Raw genomic sequence first — 21,251 nt, forward strand, 5'->3', positions numbered from 1 at the left:
AATTACTAACATTTATTAACCAATCTCCACTCCCCACCCCAAATCACCAACAGAGAGAAGCAGGCAACTTTAAAGGCAATGAAGTACAATTAGACAAATAATCATAAGTGTTCCAGCATTCATTCAAATTTGTCTTTAAAGTAACCACAATAACCTCAGCAAGTTTAAACAAAAAGGGGTATTTTGGGTTCCATAAGGTAGCAGAGAGACATCGCTGATAATTCCATGACATATGGTAAGGTATTTCCATAAGGCTCCATCTATGGAAATAATATGCGAACTTAGGCTTTCTGATACATGCAAGTTTTTAAGCCTTCAGGGTTTCAGAAAATAGCTTGAAAAGGAATATTGTATGAAGGCTCAGAAGACGAGGAGAAACTGGCCAAAATGTATGGTTAAAAATCATGCAAATTTACATAAATGCCACAGGGAGAGAGGGAAAGAAATAAGTGATTCATCGGTTGATGCAAATAATGTTCAAAATAAAAGGAAGACAGGATCAGTGAGGGGAATTTCACATGCTCACTTTTGGTTAACGTTTGAAGATCCTCAACAGATGGGGGTCCATTCTTCTTCTCATATGGAATGACGGTCGTTAAATACTGTCAAATGAAAAACAGAGTTACTTGAAAGCCCTTTAATGCTATTTCTGTTACGTGACTTTTGTGCACAGTGTAGCTATTGAAATCACTAGTCATAAATAAAAGCTTTTCAAAAGATCGTATTTCACAAATGATTCTACCTCTCATACCCCAAAGCTATTATCACAGAAGCCAAACTATTTTTTTTCCAAATTACATAAGCATCACTTTATATCCCACGTAGCTAAACACTAAACAAACAAGCAAAATAAAAATCCTAACAAACAAAAAATCTGTGTATAATATCCACCAGGTTTCTTCCTCTGAACCTAGAGCACAGCAATAGTAAAACCTTTAGCAAAATAGCAAAAATTTTTCCTCTCCGCTTTCTTGGAAAACCTCAAGTCCTTCATATATTTAAAGTACTTCTTACATTGAAACAACAGCTGGAAGAACAGCCACTTCAGCACTTCCTCTCAAACAACACTACAAAATGCAGATGGACAATTTTCACATGGGCTTCTAAACTATTGTATAATATATTATAAGCAAGTGACACCAGTCCTATCAAAAATCAGGAAGTAGTTGTTCCCAGTAAGTACATTTAAAAATAAACAAACATATTTCCAGGTAAATATTTATGTTGCCTTCAAATCACTTGGGAAAGTGATAGCCATCAGCTTTGCATCAGCTTTTCTTTAAAATTCCTGAGCACAACTGATGGAGGCTGCAGGAGGTACATGAAATAAGGTGTTCAGGTTTGTCCAAGTGTACTGACAAATATTTGAAAAACTCTTCAGACTCAGCACATGCTGTGTTTGAACAGTCTCAGAACAGCCAAGGGATTTTCCCAGTGACTGCTTAACTCTAAGTACATGAAACACCCCCAGGATCCTGAGCGTTCCCAGCTCTGAGGCTGATCTGTCCTCTGCACAAAGAAAAATAGTCAATGCTACAGTTAGGTGAAAATGAACAGACACCTTTCACCTTCTGATCTTACATACTTCCAACCAAAAGGAACAGAGCAAGCCTAATTAATCATGAGAGCCCGTAATTTGGATTTTTATTTCAATTCTCAGTTTTAATAGTCAAGTATGTTAGCAGATAGTATCATCCCAACTCCACGTTTTTTCAGTTTAGTCTTTATTGAAAACTTTCATTCTCATCAGCTTTTCAACAAATATAATTCACATTTTTTTTCAGGATTTTTGTATCTGGAGTACAGTCAAGACTTCCTTTGAAATTCTTGAAGTAAACCTGTTGCTCTAAGACTTTTATTAACTGAATTTAGGCTACACCCTACTATGTAGCCTATGTGAATGTATATTCTTAAAGAGGTCTGCATTTCAATAGTGCTGAAATCACTGGAATTTTTCCTAATGAAATCTCCATCAATTCAATTTTTAAGAATTTAATTGGAACGTTTTTTCTGGGTTCCACTGTGGTAGTGGATATAACAACTTTTAATCTCATTCAGTTTGAGAGATGTGATTCAGGTAACAACGACAAAATACATTGCATACCAGGTATCCTTCTGTAGCACAGCACTTCAGCAAGAGTCAAGTGTAACTTGGGCTCTGGAGAAGAGGTTTACTTTGCTGAAGAAGTGTTAATGTTGCCAAACCCAGCTACAACCACTGCCATGTTTACAGTGGGATCACACACCTGGTGTCCAAGCTTATCCTTTGCCTAAAAGCTGGACAGACTTGCTCCTGTATAATTTAAGGGAGTACAGTGTATAGGCTGTACTGACACCTCACCAAAACTTCATGCAAACACAGGGCACTTTACTCCTTCCCTAGTACTTCAGCATTTTCTCACATACACCTCGCACAGCAGAGGAAAGTATGCAGTGCTTCCAAGGTAACTATCCAAGAGGCAATTTTTGATTTCTATTCCAATTCTAATTTTTCTGTTCCAGCAGATGTAAACAAGCAGGTATCATAAGAGATTTGCATTATTCCTAAAAGTAAGAAAATAAATAGCTAAATACCAGGATGTTAAATCTGCATATGTCAGAGATGAAACCAGATAAATCAACTCAGAAATCAGATCTGACCAAATACACAGCACCTGTTCTCCTTCCCCTGTAAACTCTACCCACCAATTTTCCTTTACGACAAAGAAATCAACAATCACATAATTTATTTTCCCCAAATCACCTTATTTTTTCACCAGTACTTTCCTGCTGTAAGTCTTTATGACAGCACTATTAAAACTCATTCATTGAATTGCTGTGTGAAAGATAACATGTTTTGAGAAGGCAAAAACAGTGTCTCAAGTACAGCTTACTGACATGCCCAAATGTTAAATCTACCGTAACCTGTACATTTTTGACACAGATTTGACAATATGATAAGCAGCAATCCCCACTGTAATCTGTAACCACACATAAAAAATGTTCAAAATGCCTAAAAAATTAAACAAAGAAGACTAGCCTGAAATTCCTTCTGGAGATACGATCACAGAAAGAACTGCCAACATTTTGACGCTTTTTATTCAGTTTTTTTTTTCTTCCTCTTGTCCAACTGCACTATCAGATAGGAACTGGTGGTTCTCACTGGAAGTTTCTCTTTAAATTCTACCATCAGTGAAGATGCTGAAAAATTCTAAGTAATTTTTACTCAGGTCTCAAAGACAAAAAGAAGAAAAGAAGACTAAAGCTTTAAAAAGGAAAGTACCTGCTTACCTGTCAGAGTAGTACTACCCAGAAAATACTAAAGGTGGCAAAATGACTGAAGAGAGTTCTGAAATAACTGAACATGTCAGGAGCTTTATGCTTTGACTGAATGGGTAGGAACTTCTACCTTGTAAGGCGTACAAGAAATTGTCTGCCCTTATGATTTTTATTCAACACAACTCCAGATAGTTCCAGCTAGCAGAAAACACCTGAACTTGAGTTCATAATGAAAACCCTGGAAAACCATTCTAATATTCTGAGAGCAGCACTAAACAGAATTAGATTAAACTCAGCCATTATTGGGCATATAATAATACTTTTTCTCTTTTCTAATTTGCTGCATTAAGAAAAAGACACCAACATTTTAAAAGCCGCAGTTTGGTAAAATGAAAAAGGAAAAACAAACAAGTGAAAAAAACAATAGGTATTACAAGCACAGGAGCTGTAGGCAAAGTTTCATAGCATTACTTAGACAGCACTTACAGAAAAAAGCTCTCAATTAAGAGACTTTAAACAAATGCCATAAAAAAATGGTCTTCCAGGACTAAATCAGGAAAGAACTGGTATCACACTTTCCTACCTTTCTCCACTGTTTTTCATTTTAAGCTCTTGCTATTTCCATGTTTGGCTTTAGGATACAGGAAAGGAAAACAAAATATATCCCAGCCAACAAGGATATAGTATAGGATAAATCAGGGGAAAAAGCACAATCATTGTGAAGAACGTTATTAGTAAGTTAACTGGAAGTGTTAACCCATTAGTGACATTGCAAATAAATGGATAAGATACTTATGCTTAGAAAGTTAGGAGGTAGTCAAAGAGAAAAAAGTGAAGAAGTCTGAGAATCAAAAGAGGGACTAGCACAATGTTGACTTACGGGAAAAATATGCTATTTAAAATAGATTAATTATTGCTGTTTACCTGTATCTTTATTAGTAATGGTAAAGACAGCAACAATAGCAAAAAAAAAAAAAAAAAAAAAAGAACAGCAATAACATGACCAGAATTGAAATATTAGATGATAACAATTCTGTTGGGTTAGTTCTATGCATGTGTTCAAGATCCCCAAAACAGATGATAAATAGCTGCATCTATGTATGCATTCATGATCTCTTACACACACACCTTGCTAGAGAAAGAGGCTAAATCCATACTTAGGTGTATGTAACATTTACAGTGATGCCCACTGAAGCTGGGTTGCTGTGCTGTACACTTCAACATTGAAATAGTCATTAAAAACTTGCCTTTGGCTTATGTGTTTTATATCAGTAATCTGTATTGCCTACATATGGCTGCTTTTAACATCATGCAGTTTTCAGTGGCAAAAGGACATACAATATAGTTCATGCATTTTGCAGATGTTACTCAGTTTTTAAACACATCAATTCTGAACATTAGAAGAAAAAAAGACAATTTTTATTCTGTTGTAGACATTACCAAAGTCCTTAATGCTGAAGGCTGAAATGGTTTGTCTAACTTGGTGTATATTCTTCTGTTGGATATTAGATTTTTACAGACATGCAATATATCTGAAATATACATTATGCCAAAACAGACCTTTAGTATGGTGTAACACATAAATAACAAATACGGGTTATAATTTCAGTGCATCAAGACTGAACTGTCTCAAGCTGTTGAGTAGAGGAGAGATTGTTGGCTGCTTAGAATCCTGAGGCAGGGAAAGGACTATGATGCCAAGATTTTTTCCCTATTTCTTCTGTTTTGGCATTTATCTTCAAATACTGGCAATTTTCAAGATCTCTGCTCCTACCAAAAGTGCAGGCAAAGAATAAGGAAATTGAGGATAGCCCAGCACCTGTTTCTCTCCACCCGAGTTTCCAAACGTGTGGCGGAAGCCATTCTGTATGACATTTGAGATCCCTTCCATGCTGAAGCGCTAAAGGTAGTGAAAACAGGGCAGAGAAAAAAAAAGGGACAGAGAAAAGTTCAGAAGACTATTAATCAGCATTTATCAAGACTATAACAGTAAGACTAATGACAAAGACAAGCTCTAAGGTGTATTTCAGCACATTTCTAATTTTTCCATTTATCCACTAAATTTTTATTAATAAAAAGCAAACCTAATAGTATCTGCTATAATGTATATCTAGATAAAAACATGAACTACATTTAAACAACTCCTCACACATTTTTTTTTTTTTTTAAAAAAGTCTGCAATTTGAGAGTTGTGTTTTAAGGTTCGTTGTTTTGTTTTCAAATGTACAAAGCAGTACTTTTTGAAGTTCAGTTCATGGTACAATTTCCTTTACTTTTGTGTTTAAGCAATATATTTCTAAAACTACTGATATAATTTTTTGAGATTTTTAGCACCTATCAGAAATATTGTTCAGAGACAATCATTTCAGTTTCTACCACTTTAAAACACTTTATGCCTTCGTGCTTCCTTTTCCACAACTGAAGCAACAATTAGTTGTCAACTGTATTCCCCATTTTTGTCATATGATAAAATATACACAATTGGTTTATAAAACATCCATATTAATTTCAAGCTCCATTACATAGAATCCAATTGAAGGAAAACTGATATACAATCCAACCACAATTTTTCTCTTGCACTTTGTAATTCTTTTTCCTTGGAAGAGAAGGCAAGTAAAAAAAGAACAACTTTAATGTTTAAAGTTAAATATAACATTCAGCAACTGGCAAGAATATAAAAAGAACAAACTGCCAAGCTGTTGACAGAGAGCAGTATGATGTGCACACTTATGTGAATGTATATCTTTATGAAGAGGTGGTAATAAAATGTGCTGGAATACCATATTCATTTGCTTTCTAAAGCACAATGAGGTCAGTAAATAAAAACACAGATGTTACCAAAGCTATCTTAGCTCTTCCAAGATATCCTGCTTAAAGTAATTGTTATCTTCAAGACCTGAGTATTTTTAATTATCCCCTATTTTGCCCTTGTTTGCCCCTAGTTTGCCCTTGTGAAATAAGCCAAAGTTTTGGAAGTATGAGAAAGCAATTTACCCAAAGCCTGTATCAAAAATAAAGAACTTTAACCTGTATTTATTAAAATCTAACTACAGTATTTACAGTTACTGATTTTCTCAGAATATAGTAACTTAATCCTATTCCCAAATTTTGCATTTAAATGAAACATCATTATAGTTTTAATATATTAATTTTATTCAAAAAAAAAAAAAACACCTCTTCTTCACAAAGTCACCTAAGCATACTATTATTTTTATGCGCATTATTTGCGCTTTAAAAAAAAAGTGTTGAAGGAAAGAACCTTGCACCTTTGTTTCTGGATGAAGGTTCTCAAATCTACTTAATAACAGAGGAAGCTGTTTTCAAAGGAACCACACGTATTAACCCTACAGTCTTATTGGGAGCTAGTTTGTTCAACCCATCTCAGGAAGCAATTGGACACGTACATCTTGAAGTAACCAAACTTGACAGCATCTTGTATCAGGACCACATGCATTTGTATTTGAAAGCATCATTCAAGATTCTAAACTTGAAACTAAGATAATAAATCACTTGACTCAAGTTTCAAAACCAAGTAGATTTCTTTCTAGTTAGAATACCACTTTTTTTGCTCTTCCATGACTGAGAAACAAAAAGGAATACATTTGAACTCTTCAGTTTGCTCTTGCAAAGTGATGAAAATTCTGTATTGTTTTCCTGAAGTACAATTCCTTGCTTAGAGTTCCATTAAAATTTAGCTGTATACACAAAGGATGACTTTTCGATTAAAGTCAGTAAATACTTTCAAATTTACATAAAATGCTCTTAATCTAAGTGATAAGGATTAGCACAATTCCATGCGCAGATACATGTGTATCAATTAATTAATTTAGTAAACCTTGCCTAGATCTTAATATAATGCTTAATAAAGCCTGTCCACATTGTCTTTTCCTCTCCACAAGTGGGAAAAAAAAAAAAGATAGAAAAAGAAGAGATCTACCACTGCAAGACCAGAATGAACATCAGGCCTGTTTTCTGTCAGGACCTGCCTTTCACACAAGATCAGAACTATCTTTGGGTTACATTGCAGTTATCTTATTCTTCAGAATTTATATCTAAACTTATGAGAATGTTTCATTACAGATGTTTATCACTTAAATTTGAAAAAGAAATTTCTCAAGCAAAACTAAAGTATTCTTTCTAGGATTTAGCCATTTACCCCCAATACATTAAGCACATTTTCCACATCCTATAGGAGATGCTTCGAAATTCTAACAACATAATCCCATGTAAAATTACGCTGGACAGATAAGACAGACAAAATTGCATTGACAAAATAATGACCTAATTTCTCATTCTCTACCTCCTATTATTCAAACTCAGTTTGAAAGATGTTTTTGCTTTTGTTGCTTTGTTCTGCAAAGAACAAACCAAATTATTTCCTCCATGTACATCTACGTTAAATGTTGGCCTCATGCTGTCTCTCATTGGAGATAACTTTACCATATGGTTCAGAGGTGCAGGGTAAGACTTACTTTTCTAGCCCCAAATCAACATGATTAATAAATATCTGAGCAGCTACGTCAATAACAATACTGATTGTCCCACAAGACTAGTTGTGGTACACATATTAAAATTCACTCTAGACCCAAACAGATTAAGAAGATTACTTAGTCTGATAATAGAACACAAAACACAATATCAAAAGACAACATTTTTTGCAGGAAAGGTATTTTGATTCCAGGCAAATTTGCAAACATCAGAATTCCTCTTCTGGGTATGAGAAGAGGATAGTATAGTATAATAATGCTTTATACAAACTTGAGGAAAAAAAAACTGTCTGAAGAAGGATAGAAGAAAGACATGGAAGAAGGCATACCAGCTACTTGTTCTAATCTAGGACTTTTACTTTTCCATAAGGAAAAACTAAAGTTATTTTGAATGTATACACAGTTATAAAAATATTCTTACTGTTCCAGGCATGTGACCTCTTTCTTGTTTCCCATTCTGAGGGCTACCATTTTTCAGCTTCTTTTTCTTCTTTGCTGTCTCTTTGTGCTCTCTCTGTTTATTTTGTACTTCAATAAGGACAGAAATGAAGCTGTTTTTCACTTCTTTCTCAAACTCGAGCTCATCTCGTAGTGCCAACTGCTGTACCAGTTCTTCAGAATAATCCTTAATAGCAGTCTCAATTTCTTCTAGCAGTTCATTTAACTCAGCAACAGACAATCTTTTTACCCCTATAAATAGTTCATAAAAAAGCAATCTGTCAAGATTTTAAGCATAAGAATATGTTCAGGATTGCATGAAAAAAGCACTCTGAAATTTTTCTAAATAAAAAATTCAGTTCTAAAACTACATAGAACAAAACAATATTCCTAAAGGAATAAATTCAGCACACGGGAAACAGGATTAGCAATAAGATTTTTAAATTTTCTGTTTATTTCTGAGAAATCAGAGATAATCTGCAAATAGAATGGGAATGCCATAGTTAAGGAAGCAGAAGTAAGTACTAAACTTACAATACTAACACCTTTGTTATTATCTTCCATCTGCACTCACTATTCAAAATGGAAGATCTCTGTATTTTCCTACAAAACAATCAACAGTTTGACACTACTGGAATCCTTGGAGTTTTCACCTACAATAATAAAGAAACCATAAACACTCTGTGGGGGAATCTTCTTAGAGATATTAGTAAGGTGTGGGGGCATATTAATAAAAGACCAAACTTTTACAAACTCCTTAATGCCTTTAGTAGTAAAAAAAAACAACAAACAAACAAAAAAAAAACAAGAAACCTCCAAGTTTTCTTTGTTTGGTGATTGTAATCAAAAGCATGGCCTTGTATCACCTGAAACAAGGGCCTAGATCAAAGGAGGCTGATAGGCTCATTTCAAGCAAAAATAAGTACTAGTAGTTTTGAGAAAGCCTGAGTCTGCATTGGTCAAAGCTACACTAGAAGCCTGTAAAATGATGGTTTAGAAACAAAACAAACCCTTCAGATTTGCATTTTAAAGATACCATTTAGTAACACACTACAGACAGTGAATTAGGACCATGAAGAATCTTCTGAGGCTTGCTTGGGTACTCACTCCTCCAATTACATATGGCATACCTAGGGAACTATTAAGTCCCAGATGCTATGTCAAAGAACATCATTTTCATTGGCATTTGAACACCAGATAGTCCTGCTTACACTGAAAAGTACAATCTACTTAAAGACACTGAATAGGTGTTTGCGATTATTTGGTTATGTTCAAATTTTATGTTCAAAAAAACATGTAAGGGAAAGTGCTCATGGGCAAGTATTGAAAAATATAGATAAGCCCAGAAACTACAATGAAGCATAGCTGTCAGGAAAAAAAAAAAAAGCATTAAAAAAGGTAGTAGGTGAAATGTGAGTCTTTCTTTTAAATTACATCAGGGAAAACTAATCGAAGAAAGCTCCTTCTCCCTTACCAAAGGAGAAGCGACGAAATCTGTTAAGGCTTTAAACTCTGCTAGAATACTGTGACAGTACAGTATGCTAAAGGCTCTAAGTTTCAAGGAGTTTGAACTGTCCACCACCTACACTGTTGCTTAAACTATTCTAAGCATGTGGGTGATAGCCTCTGTGCCTAACAGCATCTCAGCTGTGTTTGCAGTCATTGCATGCCACAGTAGGTCTTAGCACAGCACTGATTTTTTGCAAAGTCAACTATGCTTGTCAGTACTTGGAAATAGCAATGTCAACTCAAACATAAGCAGGAGAAAAAAGGTAAATATAGGATTATCATGTGTATGAATGTGCAGGGGACGTAATAGGCCCCACAGTCTGTGAAACTGAGAAAAAAATTAATACAACTAAATGCAACATGCATTCAGTACAGAGGACAGACTTAAAAACATCGGTTGCACCACCGTTTTATTTAATGAATAAAGAACAGCGAGAGTACCAGTGAGTCCCAACACTTAACACCTAGCTTCACAGCCTAAAAATCAATTGTTCAAAACCCAAAAGAGTAGGACAGATTCCTCAACTGCAATCCTGACTTATGATTGATCAGTTGTTATGATCAAAGGCTACAGAGGTGCTACACAGAAATTACTCATCTGATACAGGTGAGTGAGAACAGAGTAATTTAAATTCAGTAGATTACCTGGATTAAATCTTACATTTGTAAACTAAAGGACTATTCTGTGTAACCAGAACCGTAACTTCCTATTTTTGGACTGTCTTAATACAAATCTTTTCCCATCTAAGAAAAGAGCAAATAAAAACTTCCATTTCTTTTTCTCAGTCTTCAAGAATAACACCTCTGATTTGTCCTACACAGGACATACTTAGTTTCCAGGAAAAACCTGCAAGAAATTTGGAGATATGCAGACCAATTCTGAAGTGGCTTTGCACACAAAAAAGGTAGCAAGAGCTTTCCATAAAACAGTGAACTGAGAGATATGACAGCAGATTCTGAGAAACTGGTGAAGCAAAGTTAAATTATCTGCCAAAGTAACTCAGGGAATTATTTGGCCAAGGCCAACCTTTAATTCATAAAGATGCAACAGAGAAGATGAGCTCCTGAGGCAAAGCAAAATAAATATGATATGGAAACAAAGCAAGCTTGATTAACTCCAAACCTAAGGACATATGGAACTGTCAGAAGAGCAGGAAGCCCTGCTAAGCAAGATACACTTTGCTTTCACATTCCTGAAATTTATGTGTTAAGACAGCTATGAGTCCAACCATGAAAATGGAATCTCCTCCATAAATCTGAGATGTAGCAGAAACCGTAAGTCATGTCACAGAAGGTCAGCCAGTTTTCTGAATCATCTGTAGAATTTATACTGCTGACCCAGACTACAGGAAAGAAAGCACCAAACTTTTAAAAGGTTACAAAGTAGTAGGATGTGCTAGCAGATGCGTTCCTATCACCTTCTAAAATAGATTTTGACAAATAAGCAGATGAAACAAATTTCCATCATGAAATTGATTAATCAGAGGTTTCTTTTGCAAACAAATCCAAATATTACACTTAAGCTATACATGTAATTTCTCCTTTTATATAAGGAAGAGGAGATTATTTCCTCTGTGTAGAAAATGACACAAAGCTTTTTAATTCTTAAGTTTTCTGAAGATGAATGGAAGGGGTGGAGAGAGGAATGGTCATGGCTTTTGGTAGGAAAAAATGGTTTCTTCATTTCAGTGTTACTATATATCAAGGTAAGTTGCAGCGACTGAAACAGTACCAAAGAAACACTGTTTTCTTTTACCTACCACATGGCTTTCAGGAGCTTTAGCTCATCTCCTTAAACACTAATAGCATAGTGGCGTCAAGAAAGCATTTAGCTTTAGAATTTAATAAAGTTTAATAAAAATAATAGGCTTCACACATAATCTATGAAAGGACCTCATTACAGTGAATCAAGCTTCAGTACATTCTAAATTTTATGAAATTTTATTTTTATTCTAAGTTATGAATGCTGATAAAGGTAAGTCTTCTATTTACATTCTAATTCTAGTTTCTCCTTTTGGGAGAATTTATGCATTTTGAAAATATTATTGGATGCAGAAATTTCACAAGGATGGCAATCTTATCCATTGAAGTATTTTCAATAGACATAAGAACAAAATACTAAATAAATATCACTTACTCTCTTCATAGCTGTTGTTTGTACTGGATCTCTTGAGTGTCTGAATTTCCTGGGAAAGTAAGGAGAGACGATCGGATTGAGTGGGCGTTTCATCATCTTCTGGATCAGGCGATTCCTGCATCATTTCCTCTATTTCTTCAATCACCTTCAAAAAAGAAAATCCTTATGAAAATCCTCTCTGCAAGAATAGAAACAGCCTGCAATTTGAAGCAAATCTATTAAGAGCTTAAGAGTTTGTTTTACTTTCAATTAGCACAGATGTTGCTGGACAAAACTAATACTGAGACTGGATTCAGAAGAACAAAAAAAAAAACATACTGATATTTCCTTCTCATTCTCTGAGAATATCTTTTCCTTGTGTGTTGGTGATCTCACTATGAGTGATGTGTCGAAACCACACAGTTATTTTCATATGAAGGTACACAAAGTTCTGCTTAAGAGAACTGAACTGGAATAAGCAAGCTGGACTATCTTTCCAGAGTATTCAGTTAAAGGAAAAACAAAACAAAGTCAATTACATTTTTTTTATACCCCCAAATTTCACTGTACTTCTCTAAGCCAAACTGTTGTGTACTTTTATGGATGCCTCTTTTACAGAAAATTCAGTACAAATGGAACAAAGATGACATTAAAAACATCAAACAAAGCCATCTACTGCAAATGGAATTCTCTCTTCTCAGCTCTTTAAAGTCTGAGTATTTTTCTCTCCATCTCCTTCAACATGACAAAATCTTCCTGCTGATCTGGTACTTATATCAGAATGGTAGAGTCCCATTATATGACTATCAGAAGAAACAGTATTAATATTACCCCAGAACCATCAAAACTACATCCTCCTTATCATTTTCTTTATAGTATACGGCATATTATTTGTTCATTCAGATCTGTATTAGCTTATTGTTCTCATAATTGTTTTACCATTAATATGAAATTGCTTCCAGACAAAATGAAAATGTCAGCCAAAACAAGTTCTGAATAACCTGATAATCTGCTGTGCTTATGGGAAGTTTTATGAACTGATCCATCATAACCTGAAGCTGATTCCCTTCCCTGGGGATAAGATCTGAGCCAGATAGAAAGTATAAGAACAGAAATCCTGCATGTAAAGGACTTATGTTCATTTTTTATACTGAAAAGTATGTCTACAGGCTAAATCGTTAGCTGAATAAATAACAGATCAAATTCTGCAAGTTTAACGGCTGTAGACATTGTTCAGATCCACCTTGCAGTAAAAAAAGAGCAAAGACTACTCAAGCAGTCTTCAGCTCTTGTACTCTCAGTAACCATGCTCATAAGAATTCAAAGATAACCACTGAAATAACAAGAACTCTTGCATTTGCTTACTTAAGCAGGATCTTAGTGGACAGACATTAACCTCACTCAAAGGAGCAATTCTCAAGAGAGCTTAAATCTGTGGATTTGTAACAGAAGCCTTCAGTCACCAAGTAATTCAAATGCTTAGTAGGAAAAGTGTTGATCTACTCTCATATTAGGCAAAAGCTTCGGAGAATTCTTAGTAACCACAAAGCCATATGTGGATATGAATGTCCATGCTGTCAGGCTTGAAAACTACAAACACCATAACCACCATATTGAAAATATTTTGACTTTTTAATCCATATATTTAATTTAGTAGTGTTTCTGACTAATTCATGATAAGAAGGGGATAAAGATTTCAAAAACCCTGTATATCAACCTCACCTGAAGAGCCAGAAGTTTTTCAAATCTGAATGATGTAATAATATCTCACACATTATTACAACTCTAAAAAAAGAACAATTAAGAAGCTTAGCTATCATAACAGCAAGGAAGAAGAACAAAAAGATGATTACAGATGAAAAGAAAGTACTACAAGAACAACAGTGTCTTTGCTGAACACTTTACCTGTTCTGCTGTGAATAGTGGTTCATCATTGATGCAGGAAACAATGATAGAATGCATATCCAACTGTTCCCTCAGCTCTTCATCATCTGACAGGTCAAGGTTTAAGTTATCATTTACCTAGAAAGCATGAAAATGTATTTTTTTTATATAAATCCCCCATGCACATTTATATGTGTAATATGTGTATACAAATAAAAAAGGGAAACTAATACTGACTTTCACACAAACAAAACATATTCCTTGCCCATAATAAAGGAATCAATGATTCTTGCTGCCAAGTGCCTGGAAACTGAAGTGCCTTAATAACTGAAATCAAAACTGTAAATGTAGAAAGTTAAAATAGCTGTCACTTTTGAAAGATAAAAAAAAACTCAGAATTTAAAGACCTTGTACACGATGACATATATTTCCAGGGAAAGCTGTCAATCCAATGTAGGTATTTAAGTCAGGCAGTTGTCTTAAATGAAGACACAGGTTTCAGTGTGGGGGAGGAAAGCTACATATAATACCTAATATTACAAAAATCTGTTATTTTATGTGCTTTTATATTTTTTCACATAATTAAATAATTTTTTGTTGTTGGTTTAAAAATACAACACGTTTATTTAAGTCTGCACCTTGATCAGTCAGGTATATTTTACTCTTCCACTGACGTATTACAGCTTATTTACAAAGTGGTTTGCTTTTTCTGCATTTTTTCTGTTACTGGATTCCAGCCAAACCAGCCTAGAAAAGCTAAAGTCACCTGAAAACACACACTTTGTATTCCTTCAGACATCAGAAGGAAGTCAGATGTTGAATTGTGCCCAGAATCTGGAATAACCATGCAGTGACAGGGCCCACTAAGAATCTTTGTTCACCTATATTTAAGTTTTGTCATTCTTTAATGTCTGCAGTCCTGAAATGGTTAACAACTGAGATTGTAAGCAAGGATAACAGCATAGCTAGAAGGGGTCAGTTCCTCCTTCCTGCCATCCCCAGAAACAATACTGTGAGAGACTACCAGAATATATTCTGATAATATAGGCTAATAAACCACCTAAACCAACCTAAACTACAGCTGATGCCCAAAGGACCACCCAGCCACTCTCCATGCCTGTTTCTGCCCTCACACTCCTACTCATTGTGCTGGCAGTAATGGTTTTTGCGATTCAGGGGAAGACCTGTCTAAAAGTAATTAACAGAAATATACAAAACAAGCAATTGCGCAATCCTGTTCCTTGTACCACTGTGCAAGACTTCCACCCAGCTGATCCTTTCACTGTCAGAGCCATACAAAAATATTCACTGGTCTGTGATGTGAACCAACAAAGATCTGATGAATCAGCCTCATTCACCTGACATTTTTTCTTCCTGGAACAGGAAGAGAAATACCTCAAGCACAAGTCCAATGGCATATTATTAGTTTCAAATGCATCAAGGAAATGTTGTTTAGCTGTTAGCATTCATTGTAAGGAAGTTAAAACAAGCTACAAGCTGGTCCATATGTGCTGTCATATATCCAGAAATACTGCTGAAATAGACAAGTAGAAAAAAAAAAGTGTGTTGAATGCTTCCAAGCAGATGGGCTTTACACATCAAAAGACATGCCAGGTGGAGTTAAAGCTGAAAAAACTTGAGCTATATTAAATTCATAAACTAAGTTTTCCTCTACTGGCAGCATACCTAAGTGTCTTTCTAATTCAGCCAATCAACTTTACATTCATGTAGTTCCATCAAAATTTCCCACAAAACTTACAAAAAATATATTAAATATTTTATATTGTAACTAGTTCCTTATCAAGAAAGCCAGTCTTTCAGTCCATCTTTTCAGTCACATAATATGATCAGACCACAGGGGGCTGCAATTGTTTTTAACTTTAAATGCAAGGATCTAATTACTCCAAAACAAATTAGACAATCCGAGCACTCTATTAATAAAAAATGAATACACACGAGTCAAAATCAAGAGATGATCATCAGACTCAGAGAAAGATGAAGTGAGTTCCACGTTGCCATCTTCCCCTGAAGAACCCCTAAAAGTCAGTTTTCTTCTGATATCCTTTTCACCAGAACAGTAACTACTCCTTTCATAGTAAAACGTAGCTGTGGATTTCTAATGGATGGCAGAAATCAAACATTAATCTATTCTCACGTTACACACCAAGGTATTTTTACAAAATAATTCAACTTCACCCCATTGAAAGATAAACAACTCGTTTCCTCAGAAGACCTGAGAGATGAGAATTCTTCCTAGCTTTTCTTACCAAAGTGTTTTAATCCACTTTTAAGAAGATCAGAGGACAAACCCTTCTATAAACATTGCTGAAGCTCGTCCTTCTTTAGAAAACCATTTCACTTGTTAAATAAGAAAAACAAAATAAAGCATTACACTTCAGTGACCCCTGGGTTGCCTTTTCTGTTAAAGAATCTACTTCAGTCTCCACCTGACTGCAGAATGAGAACAACTTTGAAAAAGTCCACAACAGATTTACTAAATCAGAATACTCCCTTTTCTCCTTCCTTACCCAGAACATTGTTCAAGATAAAACAGATAGGAGAAAGATTTGTACAATGAGAAAGCATTCCACATAAATGTTACCTATCGTGCTCTGGTCTAATTAACATCAGAACTTACCCCTTTTTCTGAAAGATTCAGCGTTGGCAAGTGCAAAGCTCTGGTGTGGGAAGATTTCCAGTCAACTGGCATTACGTTACCATAATTATCGGTCAAGGCATTCCAGATCCTGGAGAGAAGAATAAAAATGAAGATGCAGAACTTAAAACAAACAATAACTTATCAGCAGTAAGCGTATCTGTAATGGTATTTCAATCAATGACTAATTTTTCTCCCTTAAATATTCATCTTCAAGTTACTGACAATATTTTTTATCAAGTTCTGAAGTCAGGTGACAGTGGTTTTCAATAAACACTGTTTTATTTCTCATTTTAAATGTAAAATTTATACAAAGTAGAAATACAAAGCAAGGTAACAAAGAGACAGCCTCATTGCTAATTATATAACTATACTCAAAATCTTCCTGGGTAGTGGGCAAGCCCTCCCCTAATGAAATTTGATCTCAGCTATAAATTCTTTTCCTAGCGTTGCTCCCGTTTTCCTCGCATTTTGCGATTTAAAATTGGGAACTAGCAGAATAGCAACTAGCTGAATAGCAACATCTGAGCCAAACTTCTATTTTTATGGCTTGCTTTAGCTACTTTTGTCATACTTTTTTTTCCTCTCTCTGTTTATCACTGAATAATGAATATGCACAACTTATGCTAAAATTTTACAGTAATTTTGTTTTATTTAGAAGTACTCTCGCTGATCCCAGTCCATCACTCTTGTTCACAGTTGACCTTAATCTTGTCTACAGTATATGATGGACTCTAGGCTTGCAAATGCAGTCCTGTTCTGGTACACCAGTTCAGATTTTGAAACTGAGCAGCCCTGTGAGCAGGTCGTCTCAAGTCAGCTAACAAACCCTGCCTCTAACCCTGCCAACAGCAACATGCTGTTGATGCGTGTTTGGAGTGGTTGCCTAGCTAGGATCACCAGAGGTCAGAGGAATGCCTGAGCCAGAGACAGAAGGGCAGACAGAGTCTCCCACTGTTCAACATCTCTGATTCACAGCTCTGTGTACTTACATCACTGTTTGTATCAGACACCCAGTCATTTGCTGAGTGGAGGTTTTTTTTTCTGTTTCTTGGAATTAGACATACAGTTTAGTTACCTCAAAGTAAAAGAAAAGCTGCAGTGTTTCTAATGATTGTATAATGAAGACAGACAGTGTTTCTAATGATTCTATGATTGTATAATGAAGACAAGCTAACACTGAAATTTACTATAAAATAGAACATAAATACTAGTAAAATAAAAACAGGAAGGCAGCAGAGGTCAGAAGCGGTCTATTGCTGAGGGGAGACAGCAGTTACCACAGTCGCAACCCGGCGATCCCGTTCTCCATCTGCCTTCCACCCCTCCCACGCTCAGCCCCAAGCGGTGCAGCAGAGCAGCAGGCAGCCGGCAAGCAGCCGAAGGCGCAGCAACGCCAGGCACTCCGCCTGGCGGAGCGGTCCCCTCTGGGACGAGGGACACCCAGGGGGCCGCAGGCACGGGCGGCTCCAGGCACCAAAGGGCTCCCTCCCCAGGGCTGCCCGGCCGGAGGAGGAAGGGGAAGCGGCAAGGCCGGGCCCCGTGCCCAGGACAAGCCGCAGGGCGCTCTGCCCCGCCAGCCCCACGTCCCCTCAGGCCGGGCCGGGCCTCCCCGGGTACCGCCGCTCCCCTCTGTCTGTCTGTCTGTCCCTCTGTCCGTACTCACTCGTCGTCCTGCAGGGCGCTCTGCTCCGTGAGGGGCCGCAGCGGAACGCGGCTCTCGCCTCCGCTGCCAGCCCGGGCCTGCGGGGGCTGGAAGCAGAGGGACAGCCTCGCCCCCAGATCCCCCCCTGCCCAGCCGCCTTTGTCGCGGGCGGCCTCGGGAGCGCCGCCAGCCTGCGGGGGCTGGAAGCCGGAGAAGTCCTGCCAGTCGCCCGGGTCCCGCTGCGAGGCCGCCGCCGCCGCCATCGCGGCACCCGGAGACCCGCCCCCCCCGGCTGCGCGCCCCCGGCCGTGCGCGCTCCCGGCGCCTCCCGCAGCTCCGGAGGCGGCAGGGGGAAGGAGGAGGCGCGTGACGGGCAGCGGCTGCCCAACGGCCGCTCCCAACGGCCGCAGGGGGCGGAGCGCAGCGCGAGAGCGGTTGGCGGGGGGAGGCGGCGGCTCGGGGCGGTGCACGGCACGGCCGGCGGCGCTGGGGCAGCCCGTCACCTCCGGCGCCGTGCCCGCCGCCCTACGGGCTGGAGGCGCGGACCTTCGACCCTGGCAGCCTGCCCCGAGGCGGTGTGGGGATAGGGATCCGCCTCCAGGGCGGGTGGCGGCTCTTGCGGGTGCCGGTCGGTGGAAGTGGAGGAGTTTTAAGGGACGCTGCCCTACTTTTGTAAAAAAATAAAAACGACTAGTCGCTGCTTAATTTCATCGTTGGACTTGGGCTGTCTAGAATCGTAGAATCATTAAGGTTGGAAAAGAGCTCCAAGATCATCTCGTCCAACCATCACCCTACTACCGCTATCACCCATAAACCATGTCCCTAAGCACCAGGTCCAGCCTTTCCTTGAACATCCCCAGGGACGGTGACACCACCATCTCCCCGGGCAACCCATCCCAATGCCTGACTGCTCTTCCTGAGAAGAAATGTCTCCTCATTTCCAACCTGAACCTCCCCTGGCACAACTTGGGGCCCTTCCCTCTAGTCCTATCACTAGTTACTTGTGAGAAGAGGCCGACCCCCAGCTCCCCCACACCTCCTATTCAAGAGCCATGGGGATGCGACAAGGTTTGGTGATAGGACACGGTATGTCAGGTTGATGGTTGGGCTAGATCTTGAAGGTCTTCTCCAACCTAGATGATTCAATGATTCAAAGTTTCTCTGCTTACCTTCCTTTGTTTTGAGCCTTAAGTTTTTCATTCTTCCCACCCGATGTTTGAAAAGAGACACAGCAGGTGGAAAAAATAATTCCCTGTTAAGCATTTTTGTGTCATTCAGGTAAAGACCTTTGTCCTATCCTGCTCGATTACAGCTTTTTCAACCTGTCAAGCCCTGGTCTGTATGGGCATTCCAAATACAATCCTTTCTGATGCTGGTAGTAGGGCAAAGGAGGTCAGGACTGCTTAGAATGTTCAAATGTGGCTGCACCATTGTTTTACACATTAGCGTACTGTTCTGTTCACGTGAAAAACTCAAACGTTTGTCAGCGATAGTCTGACATATGTCATAGACATATCAGGAAGGAACAAAAATGCTGGAACAGTTAACTAGAAAGGGTAATTACTGGAAATTTAGCATATAGATATGTAAAGGGATGCCCAAAAATAATAATCTGTCCTAGTCAAAGTCATTAATGGGCTTTGCAATAACTATTATTATTTGGGCGTTTTAGATTATTAAAGTTGGCTTTCTAAGAACATGGACTCATTTTCAAGTAGCAATCAAAACAGTAAATATGATGCTAGTTCTAGGGTGTACAACATTTAAACAATGAGGACTTTTTCTGTTCTTTTGGCCTCAACATCAAAAGGATATAACAGAATAAGAAGTACAAAGAATGGCAAGGTTGGCTAAAAGGCATGGAACAGCTCTTGGGCTTTTTAGATCAAAAAAAAAAAAAAAAAAAAAAAAAAAAAAAAAGATGCAGGTCTCTAAATTAATGGGTGGTATGTAAATGATGATCCACTGCTACTTTGAAGGCAGAAAGTAAAGGATATGAAATAAAACCATCAAGGGGGCATGTTCAAATAAAGAATTGTGTGTGGTCACTCTTTCCACACAGGAAGTAGTTAAGCTGAAAAACTCCTTCACTCAGAAAGATACATACCAGAACTTTACATCAATTCTATTAATTTACAAATTAATAGAAGGAAAAACAAAACAAAACAAAAAACCACAACATTATAGGCTAATAAGTAAATGAATAATCTGTGGCCCAGGAAGTCCTTGAAGTACCAATTATGATTCCTCAGACCTTTTAATGACAGGACAAGGGAGAATGATTTTAAACTAAAGGAGGGGAGATTTAGATTAGGGACTGGGAGGAAATCCTTCACTCAGAGTATGGTGAGGCATTACACAGGTTGCCCAGAGAGGTTGTGGATGCCCCACCCTTGGATGTTTCCACCAAATATATAATCGTTAAGGTTGGAAAAGACCTCCAAGATCATCTGGTCCAACTGTCCCCCTACTACCAATGTCACCCACTGACCCATGCCCCTAAGCACCACAGCCAACCTTTCCTTAAACACCCTCAGGGACAGTGACTCCGCCACCTCCCTAGACAACCTGTTCCAATGCCTGACTGCTCTTTCTGAGAAGAAAAGTCTCCTAATTTCCAACCTGAATCTCCTCTAGCGCAACTTGAGGCCATATTCCCTCTAGCCCTGTTACTGGTTATCTGTGAGAAGAGGCTGACGCGAACCTCCCCCACACCTTCCTTTCAGGTAGTTGTAGAGGGCAATAACATCTCCCCAGTAAGGTCTCCCCTGAGCCTTCTCTTCTCCAGACTAAACAACCCCAGCTCCCTCAGCCGTTCCTCGCAGGACTTGTGTTCCAGGCCCTTCATGAGCTTTGTAGCCCTTCTCTGGACATGCTCCAGGGCCTTGATGTGCTTCTTGTACTGAGGGGCCCAAAACTGAACACAGTACTCGAGGTGCGGCCCCACCAGCGCTGAGCACAAGAGGATGATCACCTCCCTGGTCCTGCAGGCTATACGCTATTGTTCAAGGCCAAGTTAGATGAGGCCCTGGACAACCTGATCTAGTGGGAGGTGTCCTTGCCCATGGCAGGGAGGTTGGAACCAGATGAGCTTTAAGGTCCCTTCCAACCAGAGCCATTCTATTATTCTATAGAAACTCTTGTCACAGCATTGTAGGATTGTTTGTGGCTGTCTGTGATAGGTACAACTAGACCAGATGGACTCAATGTCAGGGCAGAGGCCTAACTGTGTGCTTGATAGATTGTGCTTTACTGAAT

The 21,251-nt window shown here is 38.2% G+C and overlaps 1 protein-coding gene across 2 annotated transcripts in view; it reads right to left on the bottom strand.

The window, feature by feature from the left end:
• Positions 1-18,380, bottom strand: part of FEZ2 (fasciculation and elongation protein zeta 2) — a 31,023-nt gene extending 12,643 nt beyond the window's left edge. Inside the window, exons 1-7 of one of the 2 annotated variants that reach the window (XM_035321592.1) lie at positions 18,015-18,378; positions 16,331-16,439; positions 13,714-13,830; positions 11,830-11,974; positions 8,167-8,435; positions 5,078-5,158; positions 527-602 (exon numbers count right to left, since the gene is read on the bottom strand). In XM_035321592.1, the coding sequence (XP_035177483.1) occupies positions 527-602; positions 5,078-5,158; positions 8,167-8,435; positions 11,830-11,974; positions 13,714-13,830; positions 16,331-16,439; positions 18,015-18,256 (1,039 nt within the window). In that variant the 5' untranslated portion in view covers positions 18,257-18,378. Of the gene's footprint in view, positions 1-526; positions 603-5,077; positions 5,159-8,166; positions 8,436-11,829; positions 11,975-13,713; positions 13,831-16,330; positions 16,440-18,014 lie in introns of both variants that reach the window. The other variant, XM_035321593.1, reaches the window with a different exon arrangement.
• Between the last annotated feature and the right edge of the window lie 2,871 nt (positions 18,381-21,251).

The sequence above is a fragment of the Oxyura jamaicensis genome, chromosome 3 (assembly GCF_011077185.1).
Source record: "Oxyura jamaicensis isolate SHBP4307 breed ruddy duck chromosome 3, BPBGC_Ojam_1.0, whole genome shotgun sequence".
In the NCBI taxonomy this organism is placed as follows: Eukaryota; Metazoa; Chordata; class Aves; order Anseriformes; family Anatidae; genus Oxyura; species Oxyura jamaicensis.